Source organism: Nelumbo lutea, chromosome 5 (genome assembly GCF_056320005.1).
Source record: "Nelumbo lutea isolate HS-2025 chromosome 5, American lotus-T2T, whole genome shotgun sequence".
NCBI classification, from domain to species: domain Eukaryota; kingdom Viridiplantae; phylum Streptophyta; class Magnoliopsida; order Proteales; family Nelumbonaceae; genus Nelumbo; species Nelumbo lutea.
In genome coordinates, this window is record NC_142688.1 from 80,830,384 (window position 1) to 80,845,487 (window position 15,104).

At 39.3% G+C, this 15,104-nt stretch overlaps 1 protein-coding gene across 2 annotated transcripts in view; it reads right to left on the reverse strand.

The window, feature by feature from the left end:
- Positions 1-2,412: 2,412 nt before the first annotated feature.
- Positions 2,413-15,104, reverse strand: part of LOC148853070 (putative serine/threonine-protein kinase PBL17) — a 33,951-nt gene continuing 21,259 nt past the window's right edge. Inside the window, exons 7-10 of one of the 2 annotated variants that reach the window (XM_088943565.1) lie at positions 4,929-5,064; positions 3,593-3,729; positions 3,159-3,282; positions 2,413-3,080 (exon numbers count right to left, since the gene is read on the reverse strand). In XM_088943565.1, coding sequence (XP_088799691.1) covers positions 2,707-3,080; positions 3,159-3,282; positions 3,593-3,729; positions 4,929-5,064 — 771 coding nt within the window. In that variant the 3' untranslated portion in view covers positions 2,413-2,706. The remainder of the gene's footprint in view (positions 3,081-3,158; positions 3,283-3,592; positions 3,730-4,928; positions 5,065-15,104) is intronic. The other variant, XM_088943566.1, reaches the window with a different exon arrangement.

The following is a 15,104-nucleotide window of genomic DNA, read 5'->3' on the forward strand; positions in this document are numbered from 1 at the left end:
AATGCTTCTCAAGAATTATAATAAATATTATTATTTTAGTAATAAAAATAAATTTATCAATTAAATTATGTAAAATAATTTCCAAAAATTAAATAACAAAAATAATTTCCATGAAATAAACATTTTCAATAAATCAATGAAGAGCTCCTCGAGGAATGACTCCTCAGCACAACCGAGTGCTGGTCAGGATTAGTGCTTAGGGTAGAAAATTGTGGCAGGTCTATTGTAGAAGATATTTCATGAGAACCAGGACTTAACCGATGAGAAAATAATGTCACATTGGATCGGGTCAGATCGAAAAGCCACAGGAGATATGAGCCAAACGGCCCGAGCAAAACCCTTTAGAAATGTAACATAGACATGACATTCACATGGAGAATCTTTTTAAAAGTTAATAGATAGAGATTCAAAGCGGGCTTTTGTCCAAAATAAAGGATAAAGGAGAGCTAAGCATCACTACCTCCAAAGTAGAAGGTGGGAATTTGTAATTTGGGCTCAGTATGGAAAGAGTATAAAAACAAATTTATAGAGTGCAAAAACTTATATTTTGTATGTATTTGCATTGTACATATTTGTATTTGTATTATTTCCAAACTGAGCCTTGATGTTGCATATTTTTAAAAGCTCATTGCCGCATTTTATGGACAGATCCCACAACAAGGTAGAAAATAATATGGTTTTCCAACTTTCCATGCTAATCTTTTCTATTGTTTTTTGCAAAATGCCCTAAAAAAAAAATGTAGCCTGAGAACCTATCAGCTTAGTTCCATTTTACATCAGAACCATTATTTCCCCTAAAATCATTGATTTGGTCAGCAAACCATTGACTTGGGCGGTCAGACCATTCAAACTGTTTGAACTGTTCAACAGTTTGGCCGGTTCTTTTTTTTTTAATTTTTTGTTAGAACGGGACATCCGTTTGACCCAAGAACTAGACCCTTGACCAGTTCATTGTCCGGGTTGATTTTAAAAACCTTGGTTGGTTCTCATGCTAAGCAATTGATTTATGTACTTATAATATATAAGCTACATAAAAAGTATATAAAAAGGAATAAGATTGAAGCTCAATAACTAAAAGAAAAGGAAATTATTTTTTCTACTATTTCATATGTAAATAACTGGAAATACACAAAACCTTTAGTGAATCACTATTAATTCATTCTTTTCTTAAAAAATACATTTTTAATCAGGGCAATGCATCACATGGATCAACTACTAGATTCCTCCCCCACCCTTGACCCCATGGGCCAAAGAAAAGAAAAAAAAAACTGTGAAAAAAATGGTATTCTAAAACATAAGAACCATTTTATTTAGCCTACTCTAGCATATTAAAAGAAAATATCATTTGGTTTGGTGCATTGTTGGGAACTGGGTCACTGAAATTTTAAAGGAGAAGCTTTGAGGCACATTTGAAAGCATTGTCTTTAGAACATTATTTACTCCCACTCAGTTCCATTGGATTTGCTGTTGGGTTATATGCAAATTCGTTCCTATGATACAATAAAGCCTTGGGCAAGAATCTGCAACTAGTAAAGTTGAAGAGTCTTCGAAGAAACCTTCTATGAGATAGTAGTAGATCGGACTGAGAGAGATAAAAGTGATTTTCGAAACTTGCGTGTGCAATTGATTGATTCACGCTCCTTAAATAATTTTTGAAGAATAATGGAGCAGATGAAAATGCTAGTTCAGAAAAGGCTCATTGAACAGTCACAATTTAAAAAATTGTGAATGTTAAAATGTAACTAATAGTTAATGACTATTAACTTTGAATAGTGCCTCTTGATCACACCTGATCGAATCGTGACTATTGAAAACATCAATTGTCAGCCTTGCACCAAAAGTATGAGCAAAATGGACATCTAAAGTGCCTCATTGTGCCACACATGCATACGTGCGTGTTATACAGTAGCAAACCTCCATATTCTCCTCTTTATATCTAAGGAATGTAAATGGACTCCTATTTAAAACCCAAAACATGTCTTGTAATTTTCCAATATGGGAAAAGTTAAAAATTGGTTTTAGTAAGGGAAAATGTTATTTTGCCAACTGATGGTGGCTCAATTGGTAGATTCTCTGACTCATCAGAGTAGAGAGACCTGGGATCAAATCCCACTGCCACCAGGGGTTGGGGGGGTTAAGGGAAAGGGGATGGGCTACCCCCTCTTGTGTAGCTCCATGAAGCGAAAAAGAAAAAAAAATAAAAGCTATTTTTCAAGACGTGTGCAGGTGCATTTTCCATGTAATTGATCAATCAAACCCGATTAGATTTAGTTTCTAATGAGATTAAAATCCAACATGCATTATGTCATATTTAGTAGCAAATTCTCATGGGGAAATTTTAAGAGAATTGTGATTTTTCAGAATGAAAAATCAAAGGTTGAATATATTTTCAAGATGGGTAAGATTGGATCATTGGAGTATGTGCATGATATATTCCTATAAAAGGATTAAGTATACTAATTCATTGATTCCCATTCAGAGCTAATACAGATCAATTCCATTCATGGTCTCACTTCTGTCTGTAAAAGGCAATTTCTTGTCCCTGGGCTGAAATTTTGGAGAAAGGGCCGAAAGGCCATTTAGATATAGTCGATGGGAGGTTCACTCTTGCTCCTGCCATTAGCTGCTATTCTTCGTCTGTGATTCAAGTTGGGTTCTTTTCTAGCTTCACTATTGGTTGTGTCTTTCTTCACCTTGGAAGAATTATCAAGCTCTCTTTGGAAATTCATTAAGCTTACCAGTGCCTCCGCTCTGCAGCAATGTGTCTTCCTGGTTCTCAGCTTGCATTTGAATAGTTTCCAGTATCTCAACTACTTGACTCATGGAAGGCCTCCCTGTGGGATCTTGACTAAGGCATTGACATGCCAAATTGGCGACCTTCTGGGCAGCACTAACTGGGTACTGACCCTCCATTCTTGGGTCTAAGATCTCCAACTTATGATCATTCAAGAATGGGCGTGCCCACTCAACCAGGTTTCGCTCTTCGCTTGGCCTAGTCTTGTCCATTGCTCTCCTTCCAACAAGTAACTCAAGGAGCACGACCCCAAAAGTATAAATATCACTTCGAGCTGTTAGATGACCTGATGGGGCAATTATAAGCCTTACTTGAAAACTACTACAGCGTATAGCACTACCTAGTAGCGTGTCAGTAGACTCACCAGTCATTATGTACTCTGGAGCTGCATATCCATATGTGCCTATTATTCGTGTAGACACATGGGTCTGGTCTCCCGTAGGCCCATCCTTTGCAAGACCGAAATCTGAAAGCTTTGGATTGTACTCCTGTAGTTTATGACCAACATTAGTTGCCAGGACAAAAGGGCTGATTTAATAATAAAAAAATAATAAGGTCCCAGCAGAGCGATGGGATTCTCTGCAAGGAAAAACTCTGCATAGACTGTAAAAGCATGGGAATCCAGTTCTACATTGTAACATCTCCCCATGAATTTGGTATACATGTATGGGAAATATTCCCGATGTATAACTCGATGGTATGTGAGCAAAGTCTTTATCGGAAAGACCGACGGTTTGACTTTTTAAAATTTCTAGTTATAGATATAAATTTAAAACCAAAGGCGGTCAGTTTACTAACTTCATCCAAAAGAATGTTTGCACTCTTCAAGTCACGATATATTATAGATTTTTCTGCTCCATGAAGAAAAGCAAGTCCTTTCGCTGCGCCAAGAGCGATCTTCATTCTGGTGGACCAAGGCAATGTTACCGATGCCCCTACCAACGAAAAAAGGAATGGGATAAATGGGGAAGACCGGAAGAAATGCATTTCACCTTTTTAGGTTTCTCCACAATCAGATTAAGTTTCTTTTCTGACAAAAACTCATAATTTCCTATACCCCATTCTGAAAAATAGGCCATGAGTTTCTTTTACTTGGACAGGTAAAATATCCAGTAATTTTTCTCACCAGTATATTCAATATTTTTTCTCATTGTAGCCAAAGATTAGCAAGTAAAAGCTACCATTAAGTTTTGTAGACATAATCTTTTAAAACTGGGGGTATTTATACAAAACATGTTTGAAAAGAAAAAGGTCAGTGGTAATTTTTATGTGCGCATGCTTCTGAAAATATATAAATTTATGCTTAAGTATATGTTTGGCATCAATGCTACAGTTGCAGCAGGAAACGGTGCTGCTGATGTGTGGCTTGGAGCATCGTTTTCTCAGAAAACAATGTTTTGTTTTTTTTTTTATATGGAATTGTTGCTGTCAAATAGGACGTTTCCTGGAGCAACAACAACTTTTTCTGTTTGGAAGCAATGTTCCAAGAAACATTTTCTGCACTTTTATCCATTATCCACTGCCACATCACTGCCCTGTTGGCAGCAACGAGCTGCAGATCCAGGAAACGCCAAATTTGACATTGCTCCAAGCCATGCCTTCCCGATTTTCAAGGCATGGCTTGGAGCACCATTTTCTATGAAAAAATGGTTCCAAACAGAAGGTTGTTTCCTGGAGCACCATTTTTTCCTACATGGCACTGATGTGGCACCGTTTTCTGGAGAAACAGCAATGGTTCCAAACAGACGCTAAATGAATCCACCTAACTTTTCTACATTTTCTGTTTGTAAATTCTAAAATGTTGTCATCATTTTATGATATCTAGAATCAGAGTGGTCAGGTTATGCCAATGCCTAGCTAGTTCAGCTCAAACATCTCTCTCCCAGAAACCACACCAAAGCTTTTGGGGGAGGGAGGGGCGGTGTGCCAAAATTCTAATATGTTGGCATTTCAGTAACTGGGTGATGTAAAGAGTGTGGATCAGAGGGTAAGGTTATTCAATATTCATGATCTAAGAACACTGATCATAGCATAACTGGAGTAATATAGTGTGTACCATGTATGTAAGATATCTGTCAATTGTCAAAAGATTGTCATTGTTAAAGTCCAATACTCTTTAGTTTGACATACTTACGGCAAAAAAGATGTTTTTCCAGGCTCCCACAGGCCATGTATTCATAGACCAATAACCTGTGCTCATCCTCACAGCAGTAACCAATGAGTTTCACGAGATTAGGGTGATTGAGCTGCCCAAGATAGTTGATCTCTGCCTGCCAAAGGAACAGATTAGATATGCTTTATAACTGTAAAAAATGCTAAATATTACTGTCGAGTTATTCAGATTTTAATATGTACAAGGAGTAGAGGTAATTTAGGAAGAAAATATATATTCAGGGACATACATAATACTAGGCCCATCACTTTTTTCTTTTTTACTTTTGAAAATTTGAAAAGTTTTCATATTAATATAATAGGTTCTCATTATAGAGAGAGAGAGAAGAGATAATTATATATATGATATTGTAGCCTCAACATTTTCTCTTAACTTTTATCTCCTTGTTTTTTTTTTATCAATTTTTATCTCCTTGTTCTCTCTTCTCTCTTACCTTATTTATGATAAGATAGTAGAGCAATAAGAGAGGGTGGGCGTTGGTGCAATGGTTGAATTGCTCCATTGTGACCTGGGTGACGGTTCAAATCTTGGAAACAGCCTCTTTGTAGGTGCAGGGGTAGGGCTGCATACATCTATTCCTCCCTTGCGCACTGGGCTGCCCTTTTAGTAGAGGAAGAAAGAAAACTTCAACAATGATGAAAATGTTGATGAGGGTGTTTCAAGATCTGTTAGTTACATTGCTTTTCTGTCTAAGAACATTTATTCCACTAGTTTTGATGCAGGATTTTCGTGATTCGGCACTTTTCTTGCAAGTAAATTCAGGTTGTAGTTGTGTAGATGAGAAACAGATATTACAAAGAAGAAAGAAGAGAGGGGCAAAAGAAAGATGATCCTACGTAGTCACATCCTAAAATTGGCAATCCTACCAAAATTTGCAGAAAAAAGTTTCTTTGTTCATCATCCAAAAAAAAAAAAAATCTCCAGAGGAGCCTTGCAAGCTTAATAATAAGAGGTTACCCAAAGAAGAAACTTGCCCCACAAGATAAAATTACAAGATAAGCAAACTTAGACGACAAAACATGCTCCAAACAAAAAAAAAAAAAATGAAAACCAAACAGAGGAAAATAGAGTGAGACTTGTTCCTAAACAAAACTCTCAAGCAAATTACAAAAATATCCCAGCTGTCTAAAAATGCAGGAAAGCCAAATGAGCCCTGTCCAACAATTTACCTCAAGAACATCTTAAGGTGGGATTGAAGAATCTAGGATCTTCCCAAGTTGATCCCACAAATAATACAACTCCCATGTGGGCCCCATGTCATAGGAGCAGCTTTGGTTCCCCTTTGATATACTTTAAGGTGATTCCCATCATCTCTCCTTGGCTTGGAAAATCTCAGCTCCATTGAGCAAAAGGAAAGGTACCACCTATACAAGTCATGGTTTAGGCATTAGAACTCACTGACAATGTTCCAAATTCAATCAAATTGGGGACAACCTTTGCACTTGACGAGGAACTTGTGGTATCCCCTATTTTTTGTTGAAACAATTTGACTATCAATAACATCTTCAATCTCTTTCATGGAAATGAGGGCTAGTAAGTGGGCAACAGGCTGGTCTACATTGGTGGCACCACCATGGTACAACATCAAATCCTCCACACTGAACATATTACTAATACCCAAATCATATAGCAAATCAAGTACATAGGCATTAAAACTGATCTTGGTTTTAAAAGGACCCGAGTTTCTTGATTGTTGTTTAGAATATACGGAAAGTATTCTTCAACCTATTGACCTGCACTATTGTTCTATTCATTAGAATATACAGAATTACAAAAATGCCCCTGTTAAGTGATTCTTAATAAGAGAAATACCGTATTATAGCAAAAGATTAAAATACCCCTGTGGGCAAACATTTCAACACTCCCCTTCAATCTGGAGCATATATATCATAGAGCTTCAGGTTGTTACAAATATAATCCATTCTGGTATAGCACAAGCTCTTTGCAAACAAGTCTGCCAGCTGTTCTTTTGACTTGACATAAGGAGTCACAATATCATCATTTGTTACCTTTTCTCTTACAAAATGACAATCAACTTCTATATATTTGGTCCTCTCATGGAAAACTGGGTTTAAAGCAATATGTGTAGCAACTTGATTATCACAAAACAACTTGACAGGCATCCCTATAAAAATACATATCTCTTGAAGAAGATATTTTAGCCATATCAATTCACAGGTGGTGTGCACCATTGCTCTATACTCAGATTTAGCACTACTTCTAGCAACTACTCTTTGCTTCTTATTTTTCCAAGTAATGTGATTGCCACACAAAAGGGTACAGAACCTAGTAGTAGACCTTCTGTCCATTGAGGAACCTGCCCAATACTCTTACAGGTACCTCAATACTCTTATAGTAATCCCTGGCCTAGAACACCTTTCAGGTATCTCAATACTCTTACAACACCTTCCTAGTGAATGATTGTGGGATTCTGCATGAACTGACTCAAAAACCCCTACATTAAAGGAGATATCAGGACAAATGATGGTGAGATAAATCAATTTGCCAACTAATCTCCTATACCTTCCAAGATCATTGAATGGCTCCCCATGACTATCAATCATTTTCACATTAGGATTAGGGGTTTCAACTAATTTAGCCCCAAGTAGACTGGTCTCGTCCAACAAATCCAAGACATACTTGCGTTGTGACAAGGAGATTCCCCACTTCAAGCAGGCTACTTCAATACCCAAGAAATACTTCAAGGATCCTAAATCCTTGGTTTTAAAAGTGTGGTTGCAAAAACTGTTTTAGATTAGTAGAAATCACTATTTGCTGATTCAGTCAAGCTTCTTGTGAGAGAAAGAGGGGGAAGGTGAAGATTTCAGTAGTAGAGAAGGAAGGAAAAGAAGAAAAGAGTAGGAGGTCAACTAGGATTGTGAGAAAGTTAACCCTAGCCGCCTACCTCTCATTATATTTACAATTAACTTAAAGATGAGATATTACAAGGATGTTAGTAGGGCGGCTACTAAAACTGAACAGTTACAACTTCAAAAAATATAAACTAATGGGCCTAGGCCCTACAACTTCCTAACTAAATAAAAACAAACTAAAATAAAACCGGGCCACTCAACACTCCCCCTCAAGTTGGGAATAAATGTCACACATTCCCAACTTAAGTAGATCATGCTCCAGCTTGTTCTTTGCAACAACTTTTGTGAGCACATCGGCGAGCTGCAGATCAGAAGCAATGTATGGAAGACAAACTTCTCTAGAAGTTACCATTTCTCTGATAAAATGTCTATCCACTTCAATGTGCTTAGTTCGGTCATGCTGGACTGGGTTATGGGCAATATTAATTGTTGCCTGGTTATAACAGTATAACATCATGGGTTCTTCTGCCTGTACACCAATTTCTTCTAACAGAGAACGGATCAAGAGAATTTTTGAAACTCCATGTGCCATGGCCCTGTATTCGGCTTCAGCACCTGATCTTGCCACCATTGTTGTTCCTTACTCTTCCATGAGACTAGGTTACCCCCAACTTGTTAGACAGTTTTGTATGCCCTTAGCTTCAATCAGAATGATGTACTTTATGAGTTTATTGTAAATGAATAAAAGTGCATATTTGATTCATGTTCCCTTGGTATGTTTCTATGTAATACCCTTAAACTGGACACTAAATGAGACTCGTGTTAGTTTAGAATGTTCATAGCCAGTGGGTCGGTCTGGGGAGACCTATCCTGACAAGGCTGACACTATAGTGCCATCAAGTCGGTTGGGGTGGCCTGTCTCAGCTGCCAAGGTGAGACCCTAGGCACATACAGTGTAGGATTAATTGAATCTTTGAACTGGACTAGATTTCCAATATTGCCTTGGACCTTAGAGATTGATGGGCAAAACTGGAAAGTTACACCCGACCCCTAGACTCGATTGTGATACTGCACTAGGTGTCAGATTGGACTGTCTTTGATGTACCAATCAGTGAGATCCTTAGCGGGGGTCAAAACTTGGATATGTTGGAACAGTCTGAGAATTCATCTGAGTGGATGATCATAGTGACAGGATCAGCCCCTTTGTCGAACAAAGGTAATGATCGGGGATGCACTCTCACTGATGGAAACCAAGACTGCCGGCAGCCGATTTCAATCGTTGAGATTTGTTTTGCAAAATATATTTTATATGAGATATAAAAGTATATATATTATGGTTTCTAAAAGGTTTGCAAAAGGTTTTAATTCTCGGGATCCATATAAGAAAGAGTGCAACACTGTTCCTTGCAGTCGAGGGAGACGTTCTCCCTTGTCGAGCAGTGTATGATCATTATGGGCTGAGAGGTTAAGTGTAAGACCATTGAGGATAATACCTGATGGGTTAATCTTGCATCTGCCCACAATCCCTGGGTGTTACAAGGTGGCTTGGCCCAGGGACCACTTAGGGTAAGTGTTGGGCCCATAGAGACCATGAGATGGTTTTCAAGGGGTGCACTATCCATAACAGTGTATTCGGTCAGGCCTTGTAACAAAGGCTGGGCCGAACCCATGTGACTGATGTGTAGATTAATGTTAGGGTCCCATGCCATACAAGGAAACCCAACTAGGCAGCAGTTTGGAAGGCTAAATGAATACATAACCTTAAATGGGCCTTAAGCCCATTTCGAACTGGGCTAGTTTGATTAGTCACTTAAAGGAATGAATTCTGAGATGGATCAGCTGATAGGATTGGGCCTAGACCCTATCCACTTAGAGAGTCCCAGATCTAAATAAGATTTAGATCTGGAAGCCTCCTAATTAGATTAGGAGATGGCTGATCTAATCTGCAGATAGATGAGGTTTATCCCTTATCACTTAAAGGGACTTCTAATCCAAATATGATTTGGGTTAGCAACTCCTAATGGGATTAGGAGCTTATCCCTTTGAGATTATAAAGGAGGAGGGGCGGTAGCCTTTAGACATGCAACCAACACACCATTGTCTTCAGAACTGAGATCACAAGAAGAGAGAATTCTGCACCCTACAAATACTCTCTTGCCGCCTCCTTCCTGCAGCCGCCGCCTCCAGCAGTTCGATCTCCAGTTCTTGCGAGAAATCAAGATTTGATCTTGATACCAATCTTTTGGAGAAAAGATTGGTTGGAGTTGTATTCACAAGCCATCCATTTGATTCTTGCGAAGGGTCAAGTTCTTTTAGAAGAACACTGTTGATTCTGCTCTACCCTGCACTGCGCCATCTTCAGTGGGAGCAAATTTTGGATCCTTCCTTGGGCGTGAACACCTCCATTGGGAGATACTACTTCTCTGTATCAGGTATAATCCCTCCCTACTCCTTTTGGTTCAGATCTGATTCAGTTTATGATTCAAGAATGATCATAGAAAATATGATTTTCTAAATACGGAATTTGACTCCCAGTTGAAGGGAGAGAATTTTTTTTTGAAAATTGCGCCCTTATTCCACAATCTTTGGGTGTTGATGTGATGAATATCCTATCCCTTCAGTGGTATCAGAGCCATGGTTCAAATCTTGAACCATTCTGTTTCAGATCTGAACCTACATAAATGGGCAGAAGGCGTTCTATCCAATTTGCGCAGATATGGGTTTTGGGAAATTTGTTCCCAAAATTGATGGGAGAATAATCTGAAATTAATTTTATATAAATCTGATTATTGTTTAGAATAGTTCTTTATGATTTTCTTGATTTATGGGCAATTCGTACAAGAGGAGATCGAATTCTTGATTTGTGCAGGGAGAACTGCAAGATTTGTAGTTTCTTGATCTATTTATTACATTTGGTCTGTAAATAATTTTTTTTTAATTTTTAGACTCAATGTATAGGCATTCGGTCTGATGTAATTATTAATAGAAATAGGATATCTATTTATTTTTATTTTTGGATCGAAGACGGCGACGCAGAAAGGGAGATTTCGCAGAGAAGGAGATTTCACAGATGGGACATTCGCTATCTGCGATTTGTGATCTAACCTCTATTTTGCAGGATGGGTTGTGCGAATAGCCCAGTTTAACTGATTCTTGTTTTTCTTTTATCAGTTATTTAATTTCATATTATTTTCTCGAATTAAAGATTTAATTAAAGATCAAACCCTGGATCCATTCGAACCAAGATTGGTTCAAACTGTTTGGACCAAATCTAGGGTTTAATCAAGGCTAAAAGTCAGCCATAATTTTCTCACTAATGGGCCTAAGGATTGATATTTAATTAAATGGTTAATTCGGCCCAACCTGTAAAGGCCCAATTTTAAATAGTTAAAACTGCTAAAAGCCCACTTCAAAGGATAAAGCTATATGGGCCGAACTGGGCAACCCTAATTCAGCCCATATACCTAGATAATATTAATGGTTAATATTATGGATTTAAAACGGACTTCCAATGGGCCTTATAGATAATTAATTGATTGGATCGATTTATTCGTGCATGAGATGTATGGATGTGTGATGTGCTATGTACATGGGCCATAAGTGCTTGGCCCATGCTCATTCGATAGTGGCTCTTGCGCACACCATGGCTAAATGCACATCATTGCCATGGTGTCCCTTTTGGTCATTGGATGACCTCCCTCAGTGGTGGGCCCCACACCTCATCAAGAGGTTACGTGCAGAACCTAGCCGATTTAAGGCCCACCGAAATCTGACTTTATGAAAGTTAGTGGAAGCCACTTTGGTTTGACCTAAATCAAACTAGGGCGTAATAACTGTTCCCTCCAGCAAATATGAGTGCATGTGATAGGGAGATTCATATGATGAACTCTCTAAAGACCTTCCATCATTAGCATGAGGATGAGTCCTTCAGTAATGAGGAAACGCACCAGGAAAATGGGCTATCCATTTGCTGTTGGGCTTGTCTAAGTGTTTCATAAGATGATAGGGGCGTCATAGACCGATGTGGGAGGGGCTTCACCAGAAAATGGGAACTCTCTCACAGTACCTTGGCATTCACAAATATGATGGGTAAGCACTCACTGGATAGAATGGTTTACCTGAAAACGACTTTGAACCTTGTCTGATAGAGGCCAAAGGAGAGGCTATCAGGAATGGGAGGAGAAAAACTCCCTTGCCCGGTGTTGCATCATTGCCTCATTGGACAACCCAATACAGAGGCAGTTCGATCAGATCGAATTTGCAAGGACATATTGGACAGTCTCAGGACGATGTATGAAGAGCAGAATCGTTCTACTCGACAAAAGGTCTTGAAACAGTTCATGACCGCACAAATGACCCAGGACCAACAAGTTCACGACCATTGTCTTCGGATGATGGGATACATCAACGAACTGGAGGCTCTTGGATCCGGGCTAGACCTTGCAACCTAGATAGATGCTATCCTTAATTCTTTGCCTCCTTCCTTTAATCCATTCATCATGAACTATAACATGAACAAGCTGAATGTCAGCTTGCAAGAGCTCAGTAATATGTTGCAAAGAGCCGAATAACTGATTAGAAAGGATGAGCCTGTATCTATGCTTGTTGAAGCTAGCAAGATAGACATGAGAAAGAGGAAGGCAAAGAAGCCTCAGAAGAAAGCCACTAAGGGTAAGAAGCAGAAGAAAGACAAAGCATCAGATGCCTGTCACTTCTGCAAGAAGACCGGCCACTAGAAAAGGAATTGTCCCACCTACCTGGAATCCAAGAAAGGTAATTTTGAAACTTGTGTTATAGAAACCAATTTATTGGTAGCTTCTGCGCCCTGGTGTATTGACTCTGGGGCTTCAACTCATGCGTGTAACTCACTGCAGGGGTTCAAGGTAAGCAGAAGGCTGAGTGAAGGAGAAGTCACTCTCTACTTGGGGACTATTGCAACTGTTGCAACCGCGGCCATAGGAACCATGGAGTTATTTTTTAGAGAATAAACTATTGTACTGAAAGATTGTCTTTATGTACAAAATTTAAGGAGAAATTTGATTTCTGTCTCAAAACTATGTGCAAATGGTTATTCTGTCTTCTTTAGCAATATGATTACTATTAAAAGAAATAACAAATTCATCGCATACGAGGAACTAGAGAACGGTCTCTATGTTCTACATCCTTCTCTAGAAACTAACATAACCGAAACTACGTCGGCTGAAATCCCCAAGAAGAGAGCCCGTGATACAGTTAATCCCACGTGTCTATGGCATTACTGACTTGGCCACATCGGTGTTGATCGAATCACAAGGTTGGTAAATGATGGTCCTTTTGATTTTCTAACTGTAGAAGATCTTCCCACCTATGAGCCTTGCCTACAAGGCAAGATGACAAAACGGCCATTTAACAGTAAGCCTGAAAGATGTACAGGCACACTTGACCTAATACATACTGATGTATGTGGTCCCCTGAGTGTTAGGACACGAAATCAACACGTGTATTTTATCACCTTCATAGATGATTTCTCACGATATAGTTACGTGTACCTAATGAGACACAAGTCTGAATCCCTTGAAAAGTTCAAAGAGTTTAGACAAGAGGTTGAGAAACAGTTAGGGAGAGAAATTAAGGCCCTTCGATCAGATCGAGGAGGCGAGTATCTCTCTGACGAATTCAGGGACTACCTAAAGGGCAATGGGATAGTATCACAATTAGCTCCTCCTGCTACACCACAACTTAACGGTGTTTTAGAGAGGAGGAATAGGACCTTATTGGATATGGTCCGGTCACTTCTCATACACTCAGAGTTACCCACATCCTTTTGGGGTTACGCATTAGAAACTGTGATTTACGTGCTGAATCGGGTTCCAACCAAATCATTTCTGAATACTCCATATGAACTTTAGACCAGAAATAAGCCAAGTGTTAGATACTTAAAGATTTGGGGTTGTCCAACACACGTTAAAAGAACAAGTGCAGACAAGTTGGAATCCAAGACCAGCCGTAGCCTATTTGTAGGCTACCCAAAAAGCTCTGTAGGTTACCTATTCTATGACCCAAGTGAGCAGAAAGTGTTCTGCAGTCGAAATGCACAATTCTTGGAGACCGATTACATCCTGGACACCCATCGTCAGGAAATTGTTCTTGATGAGGAGAGCTCAAGAGCAGTGGGAGATGTCCCACAAGTTCCGGGTAGTGACCAACCTAGAAGATCCACTCGGGTATCCAGGCCACCGGTCCGTTATGGTTATGACCAGGATAGTTACCTGATGGTAACCTTGACTAGTGAGGAGGATCCCGTGACGTACGCGGAAGCTATGTTGGACATAGATTCCTAGAAGTGGGTGGAGGCCATGAGAGCAGAGATGAACTCAATGGAGGCCAATGGAGTCTAGATTCTGGTAGATCCGCCCTCCGGGGTAAAAACAATCAATTGCAAATGGATTTACAAGCGGAAGAATGGCCCCGATGGTAGGGTTGAGACCTTCAAAACTCGTCTGGTGGCGAAAGGGTACACTTAGAAAGAGGGCATCGATTATGAGGAAACCTTTTCGCCTGTGGCCATGCTTAAATCCATTAGGATCCTGTTAGCTGTAGCAGCATACCATGATTATGAGATTTGGTAGATGGATGTCAAAACTGCATTCCTGAATGGAGATCTTACTGAAGATATCTATATGCAGCAGCCGCAAGGCTTCAACTAGGGTGTACACTCCTGAATTTGATCTCTTGTCATCAAGGCATCCTGCCCAATCTGTATCTGTATAAGCCTCTAGTTTCAACTGTCCATGATCAATGAACAATATACCTCTGCCCGGGTGTCCCTTCAGATAAGCAAGAATCCTGTCAACTGCCTCCCAATGCTGGACTCGTGGAGCATGCATGTATTGACTTACTACACTCACTGCATAGGAGATGTTTGGTCTTGTCATACACAAGTATAGCAGCCGACCCACAAATCTCTGATATCTCCCAATGTCCTTTATTGGTTCACCTTCTGATGCATTGATTTTATGGTTTTGATCAATAGGGGTGTTGATTGCCTTTGTTCCAAGTTTCCCTGTCTCTCGAAGGAGGTCTAAGACATACTTCATTTGAGAGATAAAAATTCCATGTTTTGATCTTGCAACTTCAATGCCTAAGAAGTACCTCAGATTTCTAAGATCCTTAATTTCAAATTCCTTATGTAGGTCCCTTTTCAGAATATCAATCTCACTCATATCATTCCCAGTGACAACAATATCATTCACATAAACAATTAGGACTGACACCAAAGACCCCCTGCGCTTCACAAACAAAGTGTAATCGGATTGAGTCTGAGTGTATCCAAAAGCAATCAAGT